This window comes from Bison bison, unplaced genomic scaffold, assembly GCF_000754665.1.
Source record: "Bison bison bison isolate TAMUID 2011002044 unplaced genomic scaffold, Bison_UMD1.0 scf7180017864175, whole genome shotgun sequence".
NCBI lineage: Eukaryota > Metazoa > Chordata > Mammalia > Artiodactyla > Bovidae > Bison > Bison bison.
In genome coordinates this window covers 350910-375693 of record NW_011494747.1, presented here as the reverse complement: position 1 = coordinate 375693, position 24784 = coordinate 350910, and the positions used below count along the sequence as shown (strand labels likewise).

At 36.0% G+C, this 24784-nt stretch overlaps 1 protein-coding gene across 1 annotated transcript in view; it reads left to right on the top strand.

The window, feature by feature from the left end:
* Nucleotides 1-24784, top strand: part of LOC104990283 (reelin) — a 531703-nt gene that overhangs the window by 157447 nt on the left and 349472 nt on the right. The window contains exon 3 of the mRNA XM_010842284.1: nucleotides 5162-5297. Within this exon, the coding sequence (XP_010840586.1) occupies nucleotides 5162-5297 (136 nt within the window). The remainder of the gene's footprint in view (nucleotides 1-5161; nucleotides 5298-24784) is intronic.

The following is a 24784-nucleotide window of genomic DNA, read 5'->3' as shown; positions in this document are numbered from 1 at the left end:
TCATACTTTGTCAAATGAATAGTTGTTTTATAAACTTATATTGATTATTTCTTGATACGGAAATCATAACTATGTGAATATTCATATGTGTGTCCATGATAAGGAAAATATATCTGTAATATCAGTGCCTTAAAATCTGTCAAGACAGTTATCAATCTCATAGAGACTCACAGTTTGAAAGATATACTTTACTTTTTTGTCCAAAGTTAGACCAAGAGAGCCATACTTCCCAAGAGAGCCATACTTCCTGAATTGCTTTCTTTCTCTCATGGTCCAATTCTCTTGCAAAAGAATTCCACAGAAAACAATTTTGTATGAAAGTTTGCACATAGCCACAACAATGAAAATAAAACATTGATTGTAACTACATTATACACATATATATTTTATGTGTATATACCTCCCTGAGATTCACAGTGTAATTAAATTCTTTTATCATATATCTGATTTTCTCTTTTTCAAGTAATTTTAAAATTCAATGTATATATCCTATTATCCAGCATGCAGCAGAGGAAAACACCATCATACCTTTAAATTCATTATCAAATTCAAATTAAAGTTACCCAAGAGTAGGCTTCCAAATCACATTTATTACTTAGATGATATATGTCTTTCATGACATGAAAGCCATTAAAAAGATCACTATGGCGGATGCAGTAAATTGTGTTTCACAGAACGCTGCAAGCTGACATTGACTTCTCTCCTTCTCCTGGGTCTCATTATGTGCCTACCTCTGCCCGTTATATCTGCCTTTGTGAGCTGTCCTCCTATTTTTCTTCTGTTCATTTAAATTGTACCCAGAGAGCTAAGGAACTGAAAGGAGTCTTAGTGATCATGGATCAGCAGTTTATAGTCACTGGAACTGAAGCTTGAGAGGGAGCACCCTGACCAAGGTCATGCAGCAGCGGTGACAGAGCTAAGGGTACAGTCTTGTGCTTATCCTCTGCTGCCTCATGTGTATAAACAAATACGGGAAATCTTAGCTTTTCCCTCAAAATTCAACTCTTCAACAGAGCCATTTCTTTTTACTTTTTCTATCATGGTTTACTACAAGATATTGAGTACAGTTCCCCATGCTCTGCAATAGGACCTTGTTGTTAACAGTCATTTCTGACTGTGCAGCAAGGATTCTGGTTTGCATCCAGGCTGTACTACCATTGCTATATAAACTATAGTCGAGTTTTTACCTCCATTATCTTATTTTCCTAATGGGTAAAATGGAGAAAATAACAGCTCTTACTGCGTAGGATTGTTTAAAAGCCTTAAACAAGTTCATTAACTGCTTAGAACAGTGTCAGGCCATAGTAAGTGCTCAAGAAGCATTAGTTGTTCTTATAGTTGTCCACATTAATCACTCTTTCTCTTCTGTTTTGTGTTTTTCACAAATAGCACCCAGTTAGTGCTTGCTTATTTTCTAGTTGTTTTATTTAGAATATTAGTTTATTCTAGTTCTTTCTTCTCACCTGAAGTCATTTCAAGGTCGGGACAATGTCCTCCTGTATTTCTTCTTTGTAGCTAAATATGGTCTAACCCAACATTTGATGCAACACAGGGATTCTGTAAATATTATTTTCTTTGCTGACTCACTCAGAATGTCTGGGAACTGGTATTTATTCTATCTCTTCAGGTGATTCTGCTGTGTAGCCAAGTTGGAGAACTGCTGTGCTGGATGGTTGGATTGCAAGAATGTTATCCTATGGAGTATTTACCCACGGCAGGGCATGAGGCAATTGCAATTCTATATCTACCTTATAAAATTCTTTCAAATAATATGCAGTCTAGACATTGACTCACTTTCTCAGAGGAGCTTTGAGGAGTGAGGAGGTATTTGAATATGAATCCTGTTACCAAGGTTCTGAGACCCTGAAACCTTATTTTGTTTGATTCATTTCCCTTCCCACATAATTGCAGCTGTAACTTTTGCTTTTCCTTTCTGGCCAAGCTGACTCTTGCAGATGTGTCATTTCCCATACACTGGATCCCTGCTTTATGCCTGACCAGAGAGACATGGCAATTCCTTAGACACAGCTACTGAGTCTCCTTCAGCACTCTATGATTTCCCTGGAAGTCTGACATCTTCTCTAACCTTGTGGTTTCTCTGACTTGGTGACTTTCATCCTTTTGTTGCAAGATACAGCTTAAATTTATATTTATATATGTATATATATAAATGTAAATATATATATTCAATATGTATAAATATACATGCGCATATATACATATATAAATTTACATTTATATATACATATATGTATATTTAAATTACATGTATAATGTAAATTTATATATGTATATATAAATGTAAATATATATTCAATATATAAAAATATATATTCAAATATATACATATATAAATATATATATGTATATATATGAATGAGAAAAAAGAGCATTATTAGGATATGTCAAAATATATACTATTTCTTTGGCCAGTATGACCTATTCTGAACAACTTGCTATTCTAGAAGATTCTGTTTCATTAGTTGATATAACATATATATAATTTATATTGTCTTTTATTCTTATAGTATTTGTTTTATATTTAGAAAATATTTCTTGAGTATCTGAAGTGTGTCATACATTGTGATAGTTGCTTGAAATACAAAGATTAAAGACATAGTCCCTCATAGACTCTCTGTAGAGGTAGTCAAGAGTATGATGGAGTGATGTATGGACTGTTGTGATGGCATGTAGGTAGGGCACCTGTTCAAACATGGAAGTACTGTACCAGATGCTTCCATATGTATTGGGTAATTTAATTCTCCAAATAACTTTAGGATGGAGTAGACATGGTGTTTTCATTTTATAGACTAGAAAACTATCTCAGAGAGAAGCCATTTACCCAAGTTCACAAAGCCAATTTTATTAAATTTTCGACTGTCTACTCATGGCAATGTTTTTTATTTATAAACTTTATTTTTAGAGCAGCTTTAGGTCACAGGAAAATTGAGTAAAAGGTACATAGATTTTCCATACACCACCCTCCTCCAACCTTCTGGCTGTCTTGCACCGCAGTGGTATCTTTGTTATAACAGGTCAACCTGCACTGACCCATCATTGTCACTCAAAGTCCATACTTTACACTAGGTTTCATTTTTGGTGTCGTGTATTCACCATTGTATTATTATATGGAATAGTTTCACTGGCCTAAATTTCTCTGTGCTCTGCTTATTCATATCTCCCATCTTCCCTCCCAACCCCTAGCAACCACATTCTCTGTAATTTTGCCTTTTCCAAAATGTCACATGGTTGGAATCATACAGCATGTAGTTCTTTCATATTGGCTTCTTTCATTTAATATTTACTTTTTTATTTGAGAAGGGCCTGGCAATGCACTCCAGTATTCTTGCCTGGAGAATCCCATGGATAGAGGAACCTGGCGGGCTATAGTCCATAGGATTGCAAAGAGTTGGACACAACTGAAGTGACTTAGCACAGCACAGGACAGCACAACACTTATTCATGTTTTTTCATGGCTTGATAGCTCATTTCCTTTCAGCTCTGAATAATATTCTGTTGTTTGTATGTATCACACTTTATTTACCCATTCACTTACTAAAGGATGTCTTGGTTGCTTCCCAGTTTTGACAGTTATGAATAAAACTGCTATATACATCCATGTGCAGGTTTCTGAGTGGACATCAATTTCCAGTGTATTTGGGTGAATACCAAGGAGTGTGCTTTCTGGATTATATGGTTAGAGTATGTCTATATTTGTAAGAAAATGCCAAACTGTGTCTATATTTGTAAGAAAATGCCAAATTCCAAAGTGGCTATACCATTTTGTATTCTCACTGGCAATGAATAACATGTATACCTGTAGCGGATTCATTTTGATATTTGGCAAAACTAATACAATTATGTAAAGTTTAAAAATAAAATAAAAAAAACTTAAAGATCCTCAATAAATATTTACTAAATAAATAAATACCAAATAAGAACAAGGATTATTGTAATCTGAAGATTTTTCTCTTTCTTAAAGGAATTTTGTCACTTTAATAAATATCCTAATTATGTAAAAAAAAAGAAAAAAGAATTCCTGTAGCTCCATATCCTCACTAGCATTTAGGACTGTCATTATTTTGGACTTTGGTCAAATACTAGGTGTGTAGTAGCATCTCATTGTCTTAATTTGTAATTCTCTAATGACATATGATATTGAATATCTTTTCATATGCCTACCTGCCATCTGTATAACTTGTTTGCCTGTTTTTAAAAATCAAGTTCATTTTCTTAGTGTTGAGTTACCTATTAATATTTTATATCTGAGGTAAACATGAGAAGATCATTTTATTACAAAGGAGAAAAAGCATCTCCTGACAATTCAGCTGGGAGCTGACCTGGTACTCAGCTATGCCATGATGATCTCGTGTTGAAAATGAGTAGTTTCATAGGTTATCTACTCTGAGACAGAGTAGATGTGGTTTGAGACAAAAATAAGACTAATTTTTAATCATGCCTGAACATACACAAAAGCAAGAACACAGTACAAACCAAAAGCATGACCAACATTCCCTCGCCATGCTAATGTGATCGCTGCTGCTGTTATCAACCTCAACTGCAGCTCTTCTCTATTCCTCATGTCTCATAGATAAAAATTAAGATACTCAGTGATAAAATTGCTCCTACTTTCTGATAGTACCAAGATTGGAATCAAAACCACCTTTCCCTGGAACCTCCCCAACAAGACTGAGGGGGTTCCCAGGATGCAGGACTTTCAGTACTATAATCAGGAAATAATCTAACACAAACCCAAATATTTTAACAAGCTCCTGCTAACATCCTCCTACTGAGATACCTCCAGATTCTCAATAGTATTTGGTGACCCTTGCTGCAAACACTTCTAATAAGTCCGACCTTGTTTCACTTGCAGGTGTGGTCCTGGTGGTCTTTGGTGATGGGGAAAGACCAATCAACAAAATCAAAATTAAGCAAATATTATAACAATTAATTTAGTAGATTGCTCCTTAACAATAATGTTTTAAAGGATTAATTTCCTTCTGACAATAGAAAATAGAAAACCGCACAACTTAATAGGGAAGCCAGACAGCATGTTGAATGTTAACATAAAAAAAAAAAACAGAAAATATTGTTATGCCATCATATGAAGGACTTTGTTTTGTTGTTTTTATAACAACACCCTTTCCTTTCTGTTTGTCAGGTATCATGTCTGACCACCAATTTGGTAACCAGTTTATGTGCAGTGTAGTAGCCTCTCATGTGAGTCATCTGCCCACAACCAACCTCAGCTTCGTCTGGATTGCTCCACCTGCTGGTACAGGCTGTGTGAATTTCATGTAAGTACTCAAAGTGTCTGTGACTGGTACAGAAGGCAAATGTATTATCAAACCAAACTTGGATCTACCCGCCTGTGTACAGTAAAATCAATCAGTGGACAGCATCTTGTGGTGAAAGGAAGTACAATGTTTATCACAAGGCACCAAGGAAGGAGTCCATGTGGCTAGTGCTCAAGAGATTTGAACTCCCCAGTGATTAGGTTTTTAAAGACAGGATGAGGGAGAAGGTTGCAGGGTGTGTGATCAGTTCATAGACATTCTTTCAATTGGTTGATGGTAAGGCAATCAGAAGTCAGTATAATCAACCTTCTGGTTCCAACCAGTCTGGAGTCAAGATGCCTGTGGCAGCATACAGTTAACTTCTACCTGGTAGGGGTTTCAATATCTGCAAAGTAGCTCAAAATATTACCTGAAGCTCTTGAGGAGGAACTCAAGGTCCTTGAATTTGTTTAATAGCTAAACTATTATTATTTTTCTTGCTTGACTGTTTTCCTTTGTTTCTGCATTTTCTTCTCTGATTAAATTTATGCTTTGGCACTTTGGGGAAGGCCTGGGAGGCTAAAGTTTTTCTACAAGTAATAGACAGGCATGCATAGGCTTCTCTAGTAGCTCAAATGGTAAAGTGTCTGCCTGCAATGCAGGAGACCCAGGTTCAATCCCTGGGTTGGGGAGATCCTCTGGAGAAGGAAATGGCAACCCACTCCAGTATTATTCTTGTCTGGAGAATTCCATGGACAGAGGAGCCTGGTGGGCTACAGTCCATGGAGTCACAAAGAGTCGGACCTGACTGAGCAACTAACACACACACACACACACACACACACATGAGGCAGGAGTAGGACATCCAGTTATCTAATACAGTTCCTGCACACACTGGAAGCACTACCTAAATATTTGTTTAAAAGATGAGTAGGCCAATGGAATAAGTTCTGAAACAGCTATTCTATGGGCAGTCAGGTGAAACAGGACTGGAATTCATCTTGAATACTGTTCTATGCCAGCCTTCTCCTCAGACAGCCAGATCCTGTAAAACCTGAATACTCCAAAATTTACCACTGCCTTTTCTTCTCCCTTAATAAAATACAGTTCATTATCAAGGGTGTATGTCACATCACTGATTATATATTTTCTCTGCCTATCCTCTGGGTTACTCAGGCTGGAAACATCAGATTCCTCTACCCGGCTGGTTGACATTTAATCCCATCATTTTCTCCCTCAGAAAGTTTTTCACCCTTGAACCCTTTCTTTCCAGTGCCTCTTGCTAAGGTGCTTGCAGTAGCTTCCTAACTGTTTTACCTCCAGCCTATTTCTCATCCAGTCCATCTCACAGTTAATCTTCCTAAGGCACAACAAAGTGTGATTGCTCAAAACTTGGATAGCCTAAGACTTTCTTCTAAAGGCCAGCTTTTTGGAGTGGGTTTGAGGGCACTTTCAAATCTTGCAGTTTATCAACTCCTTTCTTGTCTCCCATTACCTCTGCCTCCTGATGGTCACAAATTGGCAGCATATCCCACAATTCCCTAAACATTCCCTGACTTTTCTCTTTCTCCATGCTTTTCCCTTAGCTTGGAATGCGTATTCTCTCAAATTCAGTTGTTAAATTCTTACTCATTCTTCAAGCTGCCATTCATTCTTAAGTAAAAATCTTCTATAAAGCTTTCTGAGATATCAGCAACATAATTGATGTGTATTGTCACATTTTGCTTATAACTCTGTTATTCGTGTGTACTAAGTCACTTCAGTCATGTCTGACTCTTTGCGACTCTATGGACCATAACGAGCCAGGCTCCTCTGTCCATGTGATTCTCTTGGCAAGAATACTGGAGTGGGTTGCCATGCCCTTTCCCAGGGGATCTTTCTGACCCAGGTATTGAACTTACGTCTCTTACGTCTCCTGCATTAGCAGGTGGGTTCTTTACTATTAATGCCACCTGGGAAGCCCAACTCTGTTATAATGCTGACTATATTTTACTATTTACTTATATTTGATTTAAATTCTTGCTTTTTCTATTAGATTAGATTGGAAAAGGACAAATTCTTATTTCTTCATGATTCCTCCTCAGTTGGTTCAAGGACTTATATACATAGGAATCACAGAAAATATCCTTTGAATTCTGCATCCTAGGAGACTGGGGAAGGGGTTATTCTAGGACCTTCCACATGTTCTCAAGTCCCTTATATTAAACAGCATGGTAGAGTGGACCCTCTATATCTATGGTTTGTGTATCCAGGGAAAAATCCAGGGATATGGAGTGCCAACATTGTATCTGTTGTACAATGTTGTCTATTTCTTTAGTTTAATAGTAACCTCTGACTGTTTTTTGGCACACTTTGTATTACTCATGTTGGCACTTATTAGGATAATTTAAATTCTTGCTATTCATAAGCTCTTCATTTAAAACAAGAATTACTTTAAAAAAAAAAAAACACAAAGTAAATCTGTGCCAGCTGTACAGAACTGCATATTTACAAATAGATACAGTTTTTAATTTAATCTGTTTTAAAATGATATTTAATGGCTTGTGGCATCACTGTTCCTGGGATATCAAATTGTATTCTCTTAGAAATAATGTATTGCATGTCAGCTCCAAACAATATTTTATTAGCATTTGGTAAAAAAAAAAAAAATACAATTTGGTAATAGGTAATTTTTACTGATTACAAAGAAGTTTACATACCCTCACTTATATTTCCTAATAAAATTTTGATGATGCACTTTGCACCTTTCAACTTTCTTAGTAAATGTTTAAGTCTATGCTTATTGTAAGCAATGACTATGTTGAATGTTACATAACGTAGCTGCCACCTGTGTGGGCAAGATGTTTTTATTGATCTCTTTTCCTAATTAGTTTGTGAGAGAGTGTAGGGAAACTGAAGATTAAACATGAACTACTGAACAATTCATTTGAAATTTTCTGAGCTAAAGTCTTACAATTTCTTACCTTTGTTTCTTACTGTAGTATCTATTACATGTTGAGTAGAGCTATATGTAAGGATCAGTATCTGTAATTAGTATGTGGCCAGCAATACTTGAAGAAGATTTCTAGTGTTCAATATTAATTTAAACGTTACACACACACAGAAAAAAACCCACAAAATCCTATGGCATTTGAAACATAAATATACTTTGATTCTGTATTTTCTGACTAACCCCCAAAATTAAAGCTTTTACTTTTTAAGATAGGGAAAATTACTTTTAGTAAATTAAACTTCAACCATACTTACATGCTTTTGTAATGTACTTTGTATGAGGTTTTCATATCATTAGTTAATTCACTGTTGTTATTGTTGTTCAGTTGCTCAGTCATGTCTGACTCTTTGCAGCCCCATGGACTGCAGCACGCCAGGCTTCCCTGTGCTTCACTATTTCCTGGAGTTTGCTCAAACTCATGTCCATTGAGTCAGTGATGCTATCCAACCATCTCATCCTCTTTCTCCTCCTTCTCCTCCTGCCCTCAATCTTTCCCAGCATCAGGGTCTTTTCCAGTGAGTCATCTCTTCACATCAGGTGACCCAAGTATTGGAGCTTCAGCTTCAGTATCAGTCCTTCCAGTGAATATTCAGGACTGACTTCCTTTAGGATTGACTGATTTGATCTCCTTGCTGTCCAAGTGACTCTCAATAGTGTTCTCCAGCACCACAGTTGGAAAACATTAATTCTTTGGCTCTCAGCTTTCTTTATGGTCCAGCTCTTACATCTATATATGACTAGTGGAAAAAACATAGCTTTGACTAGATGGACCTAGTTGGCAAAGTGATATTTCTACCTTTTAATATGCTATCTAGGTTTGTCATAGCTTTTCTTCCAAGGAGCAAGTGTCTTTTAATTTCATGGCTTTTCTGTCCACAGTGATTTTGGAGCCAAAGAAAATAGTCTGTCACCTTTTTCATTTTTTCCCCATCTATTTGCCATGAAGTGATGGACGGTATCCCATGATCTCAGTTTTTTGAATGTTGAGTATTAAGCCAGCTTTTTTCACTCTCTTCTTTCACTTTCATCAAGAGACTCTTTAGTTTCTCTTAGTTTGTTCATTCATGTCATTTAATTTTTCACATGTGTGTTTTCTTTTATAACTGGGCTTGAAATCCTCCAAGATCAGGGACTGCATTAGGTATTTTTATGTAACTAATAGTTCTTAATACCAAACTATAGACAATGGAAGGCCCTCGATAAGTTTTTTCTTGCTTTATTTTTTATTTTATTTCATTTCTTGAGGTATAGTTGACTTATAGTGTCATGTTAGTTTCAAGTGTATGCACAGTAATTTATATATATATGCACGTACATGCATATATATATTCCTTTTTAGATCCTCTTCCCTTATAGGTTATTACAAAATATTTAGTCAGTAAATATTTCTTAATAGCTAATAATGAGATATTTCACTTATTCTAAAATACAGACTTTTTTTTTCTTTACATTTTGAAATCTCTTAAGTTGCTTCTTACACCTTTCCTGGTGGCTCAGTAGTAAAGAATCCACATGGATTTGATCCCTGTGTTGGGAGTATCCTCTGGAGAAGAAAATGGAAACTCCCTCCAGTATTCTTGCCTGGAAAATCCATGGACAGAGGAACCTGGCAGGCTACAGTCCATGGCATTGCAAAGAGTCAAACACAATTGAGCAACTGAGCACACACACACACATTATGATTGATGGTCTTGGATTTGAAGATATCCAGCAACTAATATTTATCATTTACTATGTTTGTGGTCTCTCTAAAGCTGGCAGTTGAATTGACACTGCACCCAATTCTGCAACCTCATATTAGTATTGCTGGTGTATGGTCCAAACTCTGTGGTTTTAAAACCCAATTATCTATTTGAATCCTTTTTCAAAGAATCTCATAGTAAGAACTATGGACTATTTGAACTGAAATACCAAACCATTATATAACATGCTGTGTGTGCCATTACCAGAAAAGAGTAAGTGGCACTCTGTCTGAATAAGCCATGTTTTATTGATAAACCACTTAGCAACATAATCATTTATACTGTGTTTTTACTGCCTTTCTCATTAAAAATAATCAAGTGAGAGACAGAGAGAAGAGAATGGCCTGAGGATAAAGTTGCTAGCTGTACTGGTACAAATATATCAAAGGGATCAGTAACTAAAATTATTCTGTCCTTAGTTTTATGACACCAGTTGATAACATTTACATCTTAAATGATAATTTTATCCAGAGATCTGCTTAGTGTGCAGATCTTACAATAATACAGTTTGTCTTCACTTTTGTATTTGGTTAATCTTTAGTGACTAGTAAGTTCAAACTTATCCAAAGTTTTTAGATGTAAGTTTAAAATTTTTTTCCAAGGGTGAGGAGGTGGTATAGAAAGAGGGAGGAGGAGAAGGAAGAAGGAGGTTAAGGCGGGGAAGGTGGAGGTGAAAAGGTAGAAAAAAGGACAAGGGAAGGAGGAAAGAAAGGATGAAAGGAAAGAAAGAAATCTCCAGGGCATGCAACTCTTAACAGTTAGAAACTAACAAGGAAATAGAGTTGTAAAATAACAACTGCAAAATTAACTAATATTTTTGAAAATTTACAACATACCAGTCACTATTCTAAGTAGTTTATGTCCTTTAATCCATTATATCCTCACAGTAATTCTGTAAAGTAGATGCTATTATTATCTCAGTTTACAGATGAGTAGATTAAAGTACAGGCCTTCCCTGGTGGCTCAGTGGTAAAGAATCCGCCTGTAATGTAGGAGATGCAGGCAACGTTGGTTGGATCCCTGAGTTGGGAAGATCCCCTAGAGGAAAACATGGCAACCAACTCCAGTATTCTTGCCTGGAGAATCCCATGGATAGAGAAACCTGACAGGCTAGAGAAAATAGAGTCGCACAGAGTTGGACATGACTGAAGTGACTTAGCATGCATGCAGATTGAAGTACAGAGATGTTAGATAACTTACATAACATAACTCAGTGACTGACACAACCTGGATTCAGAAGACAATCCAGTTTCAAGCAAGTGATTTTTGCCACTTTACTACATTTTCCTCTAAAATCATCACTTAACCTGTTTTATATGATAAAATGCCTATGGTATTGATATGATGAAAACTAGAGTTTTTAATGAAATATTAGACAAGCACTGATTTAAACTTCTGAAATGTGGCTGATTAATATGTCAAAAATGGGCCTGATCTTGATATGCGTGTTATAGGTTCATTCATTGGATGCTGATTGTATCCCATCCATTGTCACAAGGGGAATCACATATAGGGAGAGAATGTGTGAATTAAAGGCAAAATTGAACACCATTAGATTTAACTGCTTGGACAGATGCTAGCATAATATTAGAATAAAAATGGAACATAAAAGAAGATCAGATTTGTGTCTAAATTAGTGCTGATTTAACCTTAAATGAACTTGCTGCAAACAGCAAACTTTATACTGAGAACAGTATAAAGCAAGCAGTGTTCTATTTAAGATACTGAAGCAACAACAAAGAATTGAACTCAAGGGCCCAAAGAAGTACAGAGGTGGACCATATTTGAGCATTTGATATTTTAAAGGAAGATTCTCCTAGAGGGACCTTAAAAGTACACTAAACAAGAAGACAAAAAAATCATTAAAAAAAATTTAAGACATTAGAACTTTCTGAACACTGAACATACTCAAAGTGATACAGATGCAGAGATTTGAAATTCTGCCTAGCGTATATCTCTGGTGCCTTTAATTTTTGATGAGAGCCATTCTAGTCTGTCTGGAGGATACCTCATGAAAGATAGTATGGTTGCCCATTTATTTCCATTGATCAGAAGAAAACATTGGAGATGTTTGCCTTGTTACTTAAATGTTTGAAATAAGATCAGGAACTCCCCCACAGGTACATTTATGGGGAGTGCATTCATACCTCATGCGAAGAGTTGACTCATTGCCAAGACTCTGATGCTGGGAGGGATTGGGGGCAGGAGGAAAAGGGGACGACAGAGGGTGAGATGGCTGGATGGCATCACTGACTCGATGGACGTGAGTTTGAGTGAACTCCGGGAGATAGTGGTGGACAGGGAGGCCTGGAGTGCTGTGATTCATGGGGTTGCAAAGAGTCGGACATGACTGAGTGACTGAACTGACTGACTGGCTGATTGATCCATATCTATAGATAAGGACAGTAACAGTTGATATATACAGATTTTATTTTACTTTGTATTAAAATTTTTTTTAAACTGGAAGATAATTGCTTTACAAAGTTGCATTGGTTTCTGCTGACAACAGCACACATCAGCCATAAGTGTGTGTGTGTATGTGTGTATCTCCCTTTCCTCAGGAGCCTCCCTCCCACCCCCACATACCACCCCTCTAGGTCCTCCCTCTCACTCCCCAAATCCACCCCTCTAGGTCATCACAGAGCACCAGGCTGGGCTCCCTGGGTCATATAGCAGCTTCCCACTATCTATCTAACTTGCACACTATAGTGTATATATGTCAATGCTACTCCCTCAATTCATCCCACACTCTCTTTCCCCTGCTGTGTCAACAAGTCCATCCCCTACATCTGTGTGTCTATTCCTGCCATGCACATAGGTTCACCAGTATCATTTTTCTAGATTCTATATATATGTGTTAATATATAATATTTGTTTTTCTCTCTCTGAATTACTTCACTCGGTTCTAGGTTCTAGGTTCATCTACCTCAGTTTGACTGACTCACATTCATTCCTTTATATGGACGAGTAATATTCCGTTGTATATATGTATCACAGCTTTTTTATCCATTCATCTATTGATGGACATCTAAGTTGCTTCCATGTCCTGGCTGTTGTAAATAGTACTGCAGTAAACGATAGGGGACGTGTATCTTTTTGAATTATGGTTTTCTCACGGTTTATGGCCAGTAGTGAGATTGCTGGGTCACATGGTAGTTTTATTCCTAGTTTGTTTAAGAAATCTGCATGCTGTTGTCCAATGTGGCTGTATCAATTTACATTCCCACCAGTAGTGCAAGAGGGTTCCCTTTTTTCCACATCCTCTCCAGAATTTGTTGTTTGCAGATTTTTGGTGATGGCTATTCTAACAAGTGTGAAGTGATATCTCATAGTTTTGATTTGCATTTCTCTAATAATGAGCAATGTTGAGCATCTTTTCATGTGTTTGTTGGCTGTCTATATGTCTTCTTTGGAGAAGTGTTTGTTTAGGTCTTGGTTATATATAGCTTGGGCTTCCCAGGTGGCTCAATGGGTGAAGAATCTGCCTGCAGTGCAGAAGATGCAGGAGACGTGGGTTAGATCACTGGTTCAGGAAGATCCACTGGAGAAGGATATGGCAACCCACTCAAGTATTCTTGCCTGGAGAATCCCATGGATGGAGGAGTCTGGTGGGCTCCAGTCCATAGAGTTGCAAAGAGTCAGACACGACTGAGCATGCACACACGCATGCATACATAGCTTACTGCAAAAATAAATTACTTCTAATGTAAGGCCAAAATGATTGTATCCACACTGTTTGATAAAACCAGATATGCTATTTTACTAGGGAGGAATTTCATCTGTTTCCTAAGTTACAAGTCTGTTAGTTTTTTTCCTGTTGATCCAGTTTTCTTTTTTTTTAAAACAGACATTCCCCAACTTGAGACAGTTATTTCAAAAACATACCTTTGAATGATAGCATTGAAAAAAAAAAAATCTGCACTTAAAAGTAAGTAGGCTAGAAGCCTAACTGATACTTCTCATTTCCTCACAGGCCTGTTTTTCATCAAAGTTAAATAGCCAATTAGCCTTGGACAAGGAGATAGTCAAAGTTCAGGGACTAATGTGTGTTCTTATTTATCAACATTTTGTCAAATGAGGTCAAGATGCTTCCTGGGGATTTAATCCTTAGTTTTAAGGAGTATGGTAAAATCTTGAGATAAAATATTTTCATTAATCACCAGGAAGGTGTAAGAAATTATTTTTATTACAGTAATTACACAGAATTTTTTTTAAATACAGATATTCAAAAGGTAAAACTATTCGCTTTAATTTTTCCTGTCTCCTTTATCCTTTCCTGTGTCTCCTTCTTGTAAAAAGCCACCGTGTAAATGGCACTAGTTATATTAGGCAAAGCTACCGGAATCTTAGTGTGACACTTTTCTTTGCATCAGAACCTTAAGAGAAGTAGAACTGCTTTATAGTGAGAAAAATTGTCTACTTCAGAAATGAAGTATTTTTAACTCAGGTCCAAAGATGGACCTGCACTATGAAATTCTATCCCACAGTAAATAGTTGTTGGTGATTTTTTTATTTTTTTTCTTTTTTTGTAGAAATATTAGTTTTTTCCTAATGTTAAGTCTTAAAACTCTATAGCAAACCCATCCTTTTCTTCTTCCTTTCCATTCCTGTAATGTAATTGTAACTTGTGGAGGGCACTTAAGTAAATGGACTAAGGTTTGGAATCCTTGAAAGTGAAAGAGATAGTCGCTCAGTCATGTCCGACTCTTTGTGGACCTCATGGACTATATAGTCCATGGAATTCTCTAGGCCAGAATACTGGAGTGGGTAGCCTTTCCCTTCTCCAGGGGATCTTCCCCACCAAGGGATCAAACTGAAATGCTCCTTATTACAAGGCCTTGTGGTTTAGATGGGATTACTACTCTACTTTGCACTTCTTACTTGAAAACACACGTAACTCTTGTGAAAACAGAAGGACCCAAATCAGTAAATCTAAAAAGCTTTACATATTACAGTTATCAGCAGTCCTCCATATCTGATAGAAATTTTCTAATGAGATGTGGGCAGAGATTTGAGTTATTTCTCTGTTAGTAGAATTCAGTGGAACCAGTTTTAGAAGCCAAAAATGTGAAATTAACTTCTTTTTCTTTAAACTCACTACACAGTCAATAATAGTGATGACAAAAATGTCTGGGAAACAGGTAAATAAACTTTTCTCATGGCGGCAGCAACTCCACAGTTTGCCAACATAATCACTGAATTAATACATACTAGCAAAAGGATTTTGCTTAATTCTGCTTTAAGATCTTTAAATATTAAGACATTATTACAAATATGAAATAAAATTTTGATTTCTTCTTCCAGATAAAAATTTTTTTGAAGAACTTGTCCTCTCTGACTTATTTGGACATACTGTGTGTGTATATTTATATACAGATATCTGTATTGTGTATATGTGTGTGTGTATATATATGCACACATGGGTATAGCATATATACATATATATACATATGCATATATACACACACATATTCAAAAATTTATTTCGTACTTTCTAACATGGTAGCTATATGTGATTATTTAAATTTAAATGATTAAAGTCAAATAAAACTAATCAGTTCTTCATTTGCACTAGCCACATTTCAAGTTCTCATTAGCCATAAATGTCTAGCAACTATTGGACAGAACACCTAGCATATTTACATTATTATAGAAAGTCCTGTGTGCAGTACTGATTTAGAGGATTAAATGAATTATTTTTTCCTCTAATGTTACCTTAACATTTACAGAATGTAAATAACCATATACTTCAAAGGACATTGATTTTGGAGTTGTTTTGTGAACTTGAATTATCAGAACTGCTAACCTGGACAAGTAGGGAAGTTCTATGTAAAAAACTGATTACCAAACTCTTCATTTTAATTTTGTTTGTCAGTGTACCAATTACTATGGGCCTTAACTTTATGGGCAGTGGTAGGCCAAGTGTGACAGGTGAGGATTCCCTCTGGCTCCCTTCCCACACAGTGCGCAGGACTCAGAGCTGCTCTTTGGCTACCCTGGGCTCCCCCTGTCCCCACTTCTGAGCCTCAGCCCCTGCTTTGACCCTGCCAATCCCTCATTTCCTCCCCCATCCCCTGCCACATGTTTCAAGTTCTGGGTCTTTTCAAGTACACCCTTGTGCCATGAAAATTTACTACCATGTGCCTAATATTTAAAGTTAACTGATATGAAAGGCTAATCATCATTAATAGGAAAGTGAGTGATAATGAAATTTGGAATACCATGTGATGATGATGGTGATAATGATAAGAAAGAAAGAAAGAAAGTGAAGTCACTCAGTCATGTCTGACTCTGTGACTCCATGGACTATGACTTACCAGCTTCTCTGTCCATGGGATTTTCCAGGCAAGAGTACTGGAGTGGGTTGCCATTTCCTTTTCCAGGTGATAATGATAGTAGTAGTCAAAATAGCAACTTCCATTTGTTGAGCACCTGTGTACCAGGCAAAATACTAAATTCCTCTCTTCGAACCACCTACTGAAGGAAGAGCTCAAGGAGCTCAGAGACAGGTTGGTTTTGATCTAAAACATGTCTTTTTAACTACCATCCTGTATACCACTCTATATCACTTTTAAAATATTAATAGTAATTATGAAAGACAGTATAATAACTTGGAAGATGCCTAGAATATTAAGTGACAAAAGCATAAAAAATTATTTCAAACACATTAAAATTGTGTTTTCAGAGGACTTCTGGCATCATGGAAGCCTGAGTTGGCATAGTAAAAACTTCTTCCACTAAAATCGCATAGAAACTTTGACTAAAATGATTAAAATATATAAAAACTTGTTTGAAAGAGAAAAAAACCGACCACATAGTTCAGGGGAAAATGGGAGCTATCAAAACTGGATCAGAAAGTAGGAACTGACATTTTGGTAGCCTATGGGTATTTTAAATCTGGGTTTAGGTCCTAGGCCTAGAATTCTGAGTGGCACCTGTAGGAACAGCCATGATATAGGGGAGGACAGAGATCAGGACCTGGGCTTGCTGCATGAAGCTTAGATCTTCAAAGTATTATTCAGCCCTGCCTAGGAAGACAGCAAAGAAGCTTGTTATTTGACTGAAGCCTTTGGTAAAAATAAGTCACTTATGAGAAACAAAAACTCTCAGCATGTGAGAAGTCTAGTTTTACATTATTCTCTTGGTATGGAACACCGAGTTAAGAAATTGACATCTTGTAGAAGCTTTAGAAGGGAAAATAGAAAAAAATGAAAACAGGCGTATTTCAAGAGATCATGGAGTAGAATTTTCTGGAATTAAGGAAGACAGGAGTCTTTTTTATTTAATCAAAATAAGTAAAATAAATTAGCACTGATATAGATCATAGTGAACCTTCAGAAGGTCAAAGACATAGAAAATCTCAAAGACAACCAAAAAGAAAAGGCAGATAACCTGTAATTTAGTCTAGCAGTGCTTTTCTCATAAACAACAATAGGTGACAATGAAACAGCATCTTCAAAGTGGGGAAGGAAAAAAATAATAGTCTTCCCAGAATTCTATACCTTGATGAAGTATCAGTCATTGTGAAAACAAAGACATTTAAAAAAAAATACAAGTTTTAATTGTTTTTCCCACACAGATAATTTTAAAGCAAGTTTTTAAGGAATGTACTCTAGAAAAAAAGAAAACAAACTCAGAAAATGTAGGATGCATGAAATTATGGTATAATGCAATAATTATTAGTAAGAATGTTAGAAATTCTAAATTAATGTTGAGGATACAAGTAAATGTATAAGTATGCTATAAACCAATAATTATTTTAGGATAGAATTTAAAGACAAAGAATAGCCAAAATACTAAGCAACATCAATGTATAAGAAAAATCAGTATTAAAATTTTCTAACGTCCTCCAGTTGTTCTGGAAGAAGATTATAGGCTTAGTCAAGAATGATTTTTGAAAACATAAATGTATAGATCAGAAATAAGTGCATAACTTCCAAAATGATGGGATGAGGAAAGAATGAAATAAAATTTGATCCACCAAGGCTAGTGGAGGTGATGGAATTCCAGTTGAACTATTTCAAATCCTAAAAGATGATGCTGTTAAAGTGCTACACTCAATATGCCAGAAAATTTGGAATACTCAGCAATGGCCACAAGACTGGAAAAGGTCAGTTTTAATTCCAATCCCAAAGACAGGCAATGCCAAAGAATGTTCAAACTATTGCACAATTGCACTCATCTCACATGCTAGCAAAGTAATGCTCAAAATTTTCCAAGTGAAACTTCAGTGATATAAGAACTGAAAACCGCCAGATGTTTGAGGCTAGATTTAGAAAAGGGACAGGAACCAGAGATCAAATTGCCAAGAATCCAGTGGATCTTAGAAAAATCAAGGGAGTTCCAGAAAAACATCTGCTTTATTGACTACACTAAAGCCTTTGACTGTGTGGATCACAACAAACTGTGGAAAATTCATGAAGAGATGGAAATATCAGACCACCTTACCTGCCACCTGAGAAACCTGTATACAGATCAAGAAACACGTTAGAACCAGACATGGAACAATGGACTGATTCCAGATTGGGAAAGGAGTACATCAAGGCTGTATATTGTCACTCTGCTTATTTAACTTACCTGCAGAGTACGTCATGCAAAATGCCAGGCTGGATGAAGCTCAGGCTGGAATCAAGATTTCTGGGAGGAATATCAATAACATCATATATGCAGATGACACCAACCTATGGCAGAAAGCGAAGGACCAAAGAGCCTCTTGATGAAAGTGAAACAGAAGAGTGAAAAAAGTTGGCTTAAAACTCAGCCTTCAAAAAACTTAGATCATGGCATCCAGTCCCATCACTTCATGGCAGATCGATGGGGAAACAATGGAAACAGTGACAGATTTTATTTTGGGGGACTCCAGAATCACTGCAGATGGTGACTGCAGCCATCAAATTATAAGATGCTTGCTCCTTGGAAGAAAAACCATGACCAACCTAGACAGCATATTAAAAAGCAGAGACATTGCTTTGCTGACAAAGGTCCATCTAGTCAAAGCTATGGTTTTTCTAGTAGTCATATATGGATGTGAGAGTTGGACCATAAAGAAAGCTGAGCATCAAATAATTGATTCTTTTGAACTGTGGTGTTGGAGAAGACTCTTAAGAGTCCCTTGGACAGCAGATCCAACCAGTCAGTCCTAAATCAGTCCTGAACATTCTTTGGAAAGACTGATGCTGAAACCGAAGCTCCAATACTTTGGCCACCTGATGCAAAGAGCTGACTCATTGGGAAAGACCCTGATGCTGGGAAAGATTGAAGGTGGGAGGAGAAGGGAACAACAGAGGATGAGATGGTTGGATGGCATCACTGAGTCGATGGACATGAGTTTGACAGCTCTGGGAGTTGGTAATGGACAGGGAAGCTGGGCATGCTGCAGGGGTTGCAAAGAGTCATACACAACTGAGTGACTGAACTGTACTGACCAAAAGAAAGGGGGAAGGCAAGTATAAAAAGCATAGGAATATAAAATGTGATATACTATAAATATGCAAGTATATGTGTGTGTGTGTGTGTATACAGAAACACATACACATATATTCACAATAAATGTAAACATTAAATTCACCAATTAAGACGCTGTAACTTTCAGAATGCAATTTCAAAAATCCAGCAATATACTGCTTCCAAGAGAGAAACCTAAACGTAATGGCACAGACACATTAAAAGCAAATAGTGGGGAAAATGACATACCAGGAAATTTTTTAAAATATTTTTATTTATTTATTCATTTGGTTTTGCTGGGTCTTAGTTGTGGCATGTGGAATCTTTGATCTTCATTGTAGCAATTGGAATCTTTAATGCAGCTTTTGAGATCTTTTAGTTACAGCGTGCAAACTCTTGTTTGCAACATGTGGACTCTAATTCCCTGACCAGGGATTGAACCCAAACCTCCTGCATTGGGAGCATGAAGTAGCTACTGGACCACCAGGGAAGTCCCCAGGAAAATGTTAGCCAAAAGAGAGTTGGTATCACTATATTTTTTGAAGTATAGTTAATTTACCGGTGTCACTATGTTAATATCAGACCAAACAATAAAATTAATAATACTATGGATAAAAGAGGAGATTGAAAAATCTAGCTTAAAACGCAACATTCAAAAAACTTAGATCATGGCATCCGGTCCCTTCACTTCATGGCAAGTAGATGGGAAAAAGTAGAAACGGTAGCAGATTTTATTTTCTTGGGCTTTAGAATCACTGCAGATGGTGACTGCAGCCAGGAAATTAAAAGACACTTGCTCCTTGATAGAAAAGCTATGACAAATCTAGACAGTGTAATAAAAATGCAGACATCACTTTGCTGACAAAAGTCTATCTAGTCAAAACTATGGTTTTTCCAGTAGTTGTGTATGAATGTGAGAGTTGGATCATAAAGAAGGCTGAGCGCCAAAGAACTGATGCTTTCAAATTGTAGTGTTGGAGAGAAGACTCTTGAGAGTCCCTTGGACTGCAAGGAGATCAAACCAGTCAATCCTAAAGGAAATCAACCCTAAATATTCATTGGAAGGACTGATGCTGAAACTGAAGTTCCAGTACTTTGGCTACCTAATGGAAAGAGCCAACTCATTGGAAAAGATGCTCATGCTGGGAAAGATTGAAGGCAGAAGGAAAAGAGGGTGACAGGATGAGATGGTTGAATGGTATCACTGACTTAAAGGACATGAGTTTGAGCAAACTCCAGGAGATAGTGAAGGACAGGGAAGCCTGGTGTGCTAGTATGGGGTTGCAAACAGTTGGACACAACTTAGTGACTGAACAACAACAGCAGGGATAAAATAATTACTTAAAAACAAAATAACATGCATAAACACAGAGTGAAAGAAATATGCAAAATTGAAAATTGCCTTTGAGCTGGCAAATACTGATAACATATTTTCTAATATTAATGTTTGAATTGAAGTACTATTATAAAATTATTTGAACAAAAATTTCTCTAAAAAATATTTGTTGGATGGATGAGCAAATGCATGAATATACGAATGAAAAACATACCTTAATGCGTAAAGGTACCAGAAGACTGTGTTAGAAAATTAAGAGTTTCTTCTATGTTATTTAAACTTCCATGCATGCACTCGTGACATCTGGGTTTATGTTGCAACATTTTAAATTTAAAGTCACAAGTCTACATAAAACTTTGCTGTTAAATTAAAAAAAAATAGTTTGAGGAAATAAAAATATTTAAACCACATATTTTCTGGAATTCTTAGATCATCTTTTAAAAATTGAAGCAGTTCATTTTGAGAAATTGTCATATTTACCACTGAGAAATATTGAACAAAATTATTTCCATCTCCATTTAGCACCTCACAATACTGAGATCAGGTTTTGTTTATCCACATTGGCAAGTCCTAAGCTGGAAACAAAAATGTGTTAGTCAAATCTCTTCCATTTGTCTCCACTACTGGTATTTAGAGAAGGGATTATGAATAATATGAACATACCAGTTATCTGGGCTGACATATATTTCAAAGAGCAATGCCCTAAAATATTGTGCGAAAGATAAACAGTAGAAATGCTTCTAATTAAAAATGTACACTGTAGTTGCAAGGAGTTGGTTCCTTAATCAACCCCTGGTTTTAACGTAAGCAAATATATTGAAAATATGGCTGTAAAGCTAAGCTACATAAGCCTTTCTTCTAAATCTGCCTGCAGGCATTAATGCTCAGATTTGAGATGGCATCCTTATTTGCTAAGTGCAAAGATGGTTACAAAAGGGCTTTTCTCACTTTGAGGATAAAAGCTAAAGTATTCTTTAATTTTGGTTACTGCCTGACTCCTCTCAGCACCATAATAGTTATTTGGCTCAAAACCAAAAAGTAGCAATGCAGTGCTTACATGTCTATGGATCAAAATTAGATGAAAAATTGCTGTTTCTCATCTCCAAAGCTATTTGCTGCACATTTTATAACCCTCAAGATGCCTTTTGTAATATATGATAACAGAGCCAACTGCAGCATCTGCCTGGAAAGAGATTACTTTAATTATGGACTCAATGTCCTATTTTCTGCAAGTGATCCCCAGAGACAGGCTTCCTGCCGGAGGAGAGGTGCAAGGATGCACATTAAAGCTTACATGTCAACCATGAAGAGGTGGATAAAGTGAGACAAGGACACCCATAAACTGCCTTCATTTTCCTAGTCTGTAATGTGATGGAAGAGTCTATAGTGATAGGTTTTTAATTATTCCAGCATCTGTTCTTATGGACTTCTGATGGTAAGGGCAAGACAGGCTTATAAAAGAGCAAAACCTTTGACAACTCTGTACAGGAAACACTATATTTAAAAGGTTAGATAAAACATCATCTTCTTTAAACTTTCTTCTTCCAGATTGAAAAATATATAGGTGCTTTATTAGTAACATGTTATAATATTTTCTTGATAACACATCAAGTGCCTCATTATTAAGAATTCTTTGCCATTAAGTATAGTAGAACTGCTAATAATTTCATTTAGGATCAATGCATATATCTTGTGTATTTCTATGGAAGTTCTTTATAATTTAACACTGATTTAACATTATGAATGGACACTTAAAGCAAATTGTTACCTTGTTTGTATTAATATTAATTACATAGACTCCTTGATGGATAGCTTTTCAGAGAATGAGTGTGTGTTTTTTCTTTTTAAAAGCATAGCACACACTCAATAGGATATTTGGGATTTCATCTGATTTCTCAAAAACTATAGGCATATTTTGAATTTTCTTAAAGATGAGGGATTATGGAAGAGTAACCGTGGGAATTAATTTTAAACTTCAAAAGGAATTTAAGGGATTTGGCATGGAATAATTTTGTGTAGGAGAGGAAAAATGGAACAGAAAAATGTACCTACAGTCATATTAGGGGAACACATCAAGTCTTTTAATACTACACCAACCATGACATTCATTATTTTTTGGTGTTAAAGTTAAATGCTATTAATATTTTATACTTTGATAAAGAAATCTAAGTAAGTTTATCTTAGGGCATTTTAAATGGTAACATTTAACTTAAAAAAATTAAAATAAAATATTTGATATTTTCAGACTTTCTAGTTGCTAATATAAATGCCACAGTGGATAAATTTTTTTTAATATGTTGAAATGGATAATTTTACAAGTTTTTTTATATTATATATCTTGTAAATGAACAATTAAATATATATTATCTATATATCATCAGAATTTATAAATAGGATAGATTTAGTGTCCATTCCTGTTTAAAGATCTTGGATATAAGGAATTAAAGTAATATGTATGGATTTATTGGAAAATAGAAACCTATTAGAAGAAACTGAGAGTATAAATAACTGTACTAAATCATCAATGCAAAGAAAATAATTCCTGATAATAAAATTTTATATTTTACCATTGAAATATAGGTTTTTAAAATTTTATACAGTGGTTCTAGGTGTGTTGTACAATCAGATACCCCATACAAATAAATAGCAAGGGGAGATTTCTAAACGGCTCACTTGGAGCATGAGATGACCTCTTCTAAGATCAAAGGGAATCAGAATTTTCTCTTGCGGAGTATTTATTTTGTAATTTCAGTGCCATATTTCACTTTGGTGACTGCAAATAGGACTTAGAATAATAGATTTATCATTTAATCCAAGTGTTATATTTGGAATATATGTTTTTTCCCCTGCCAATTATTTTCAGACATTGCTCTTTGTAAAAATGTCATGTTAATTGGGTTTTTTTGTGTGTGTGTGTTTTGCTTTTTTTTTTTAAATTTTATTTTATTTTTAAACTTTACAATATTGTATTAGTTTTGCCAAATATCGAAATGAATCCGCCACAGGTATACCCGCGTTCCCCATCCTGAACCCTCCTCCCTCCTCCCTCCCCTACCCTCCCTCTGGGTCGTCCCAGTGCACCAGCCCCAAGCATCCAGTACCGTGCATCGAACCTGGACTGGCGACTCATTTCATACATGATATTATACAGGTTTCAGTGCACAATGTTAATTGTTTTTGGCTTTCAGTGTTTTATGTTTGAGTCAGAATGTAAATTCCTTAATTTTGACTTATAATTTAAAAGAATGATGGTAAAGAAATACATGCTGCAGACAGGCTTTGTTTTTCACATTTAAACTTGACAGTAAAAACTACCTCTTTTTATACATTTGAATCAGTTCTAATGAGGTGGATGAAACTGGAGCCTATTATACAGAGTGAAGTAAGCCAGAAGGAAAAACATAAATACAGTATACTAACGCATATATATGGAATTTAGAAAGATGGTAACAATAACTCTGTATACGAGACAGCAAAAGAGACACTGATGTATAGAACAGTCTTATGGACTCTGTGGGAGAGGGAGAGGGTGGGAAGATTTGGGAGAATGGCATTGAAACATGTAAAATATCATGTAGGAAACGAGTTGCCAGTCCAGGTTCGATGCACAATGCTGGATGCTTGGGGCTGGTGCACTGGACGGCCCAGAGGGTTGGTATGGGGAGGGAGGAGGGAGGAGGGTTCGGGATGGGGAACATATGTATACCTGTGGCGGATTCATTTTGATATTTGGCAAAACTAATACAATTATGTAAAGATTAAAAATAAAATAAAATTAGAAAAAAAAATAAAAATAAAAAATAAAAAGATAATATAAAAAAAAAAAAGAAATTTTAACATATTTCATTTGAACTGGTGGGAAGGAAAAAAGATTTAATTCCAAAAAACTGAATGATGAAAGAGATTAACCTTTGGAGTTAGAATGTAAATTAAAAGTTCAACAATTCATTTACTCTCCCACAGCTACTAACACCAAGATAGGCAAGAGGAAGGA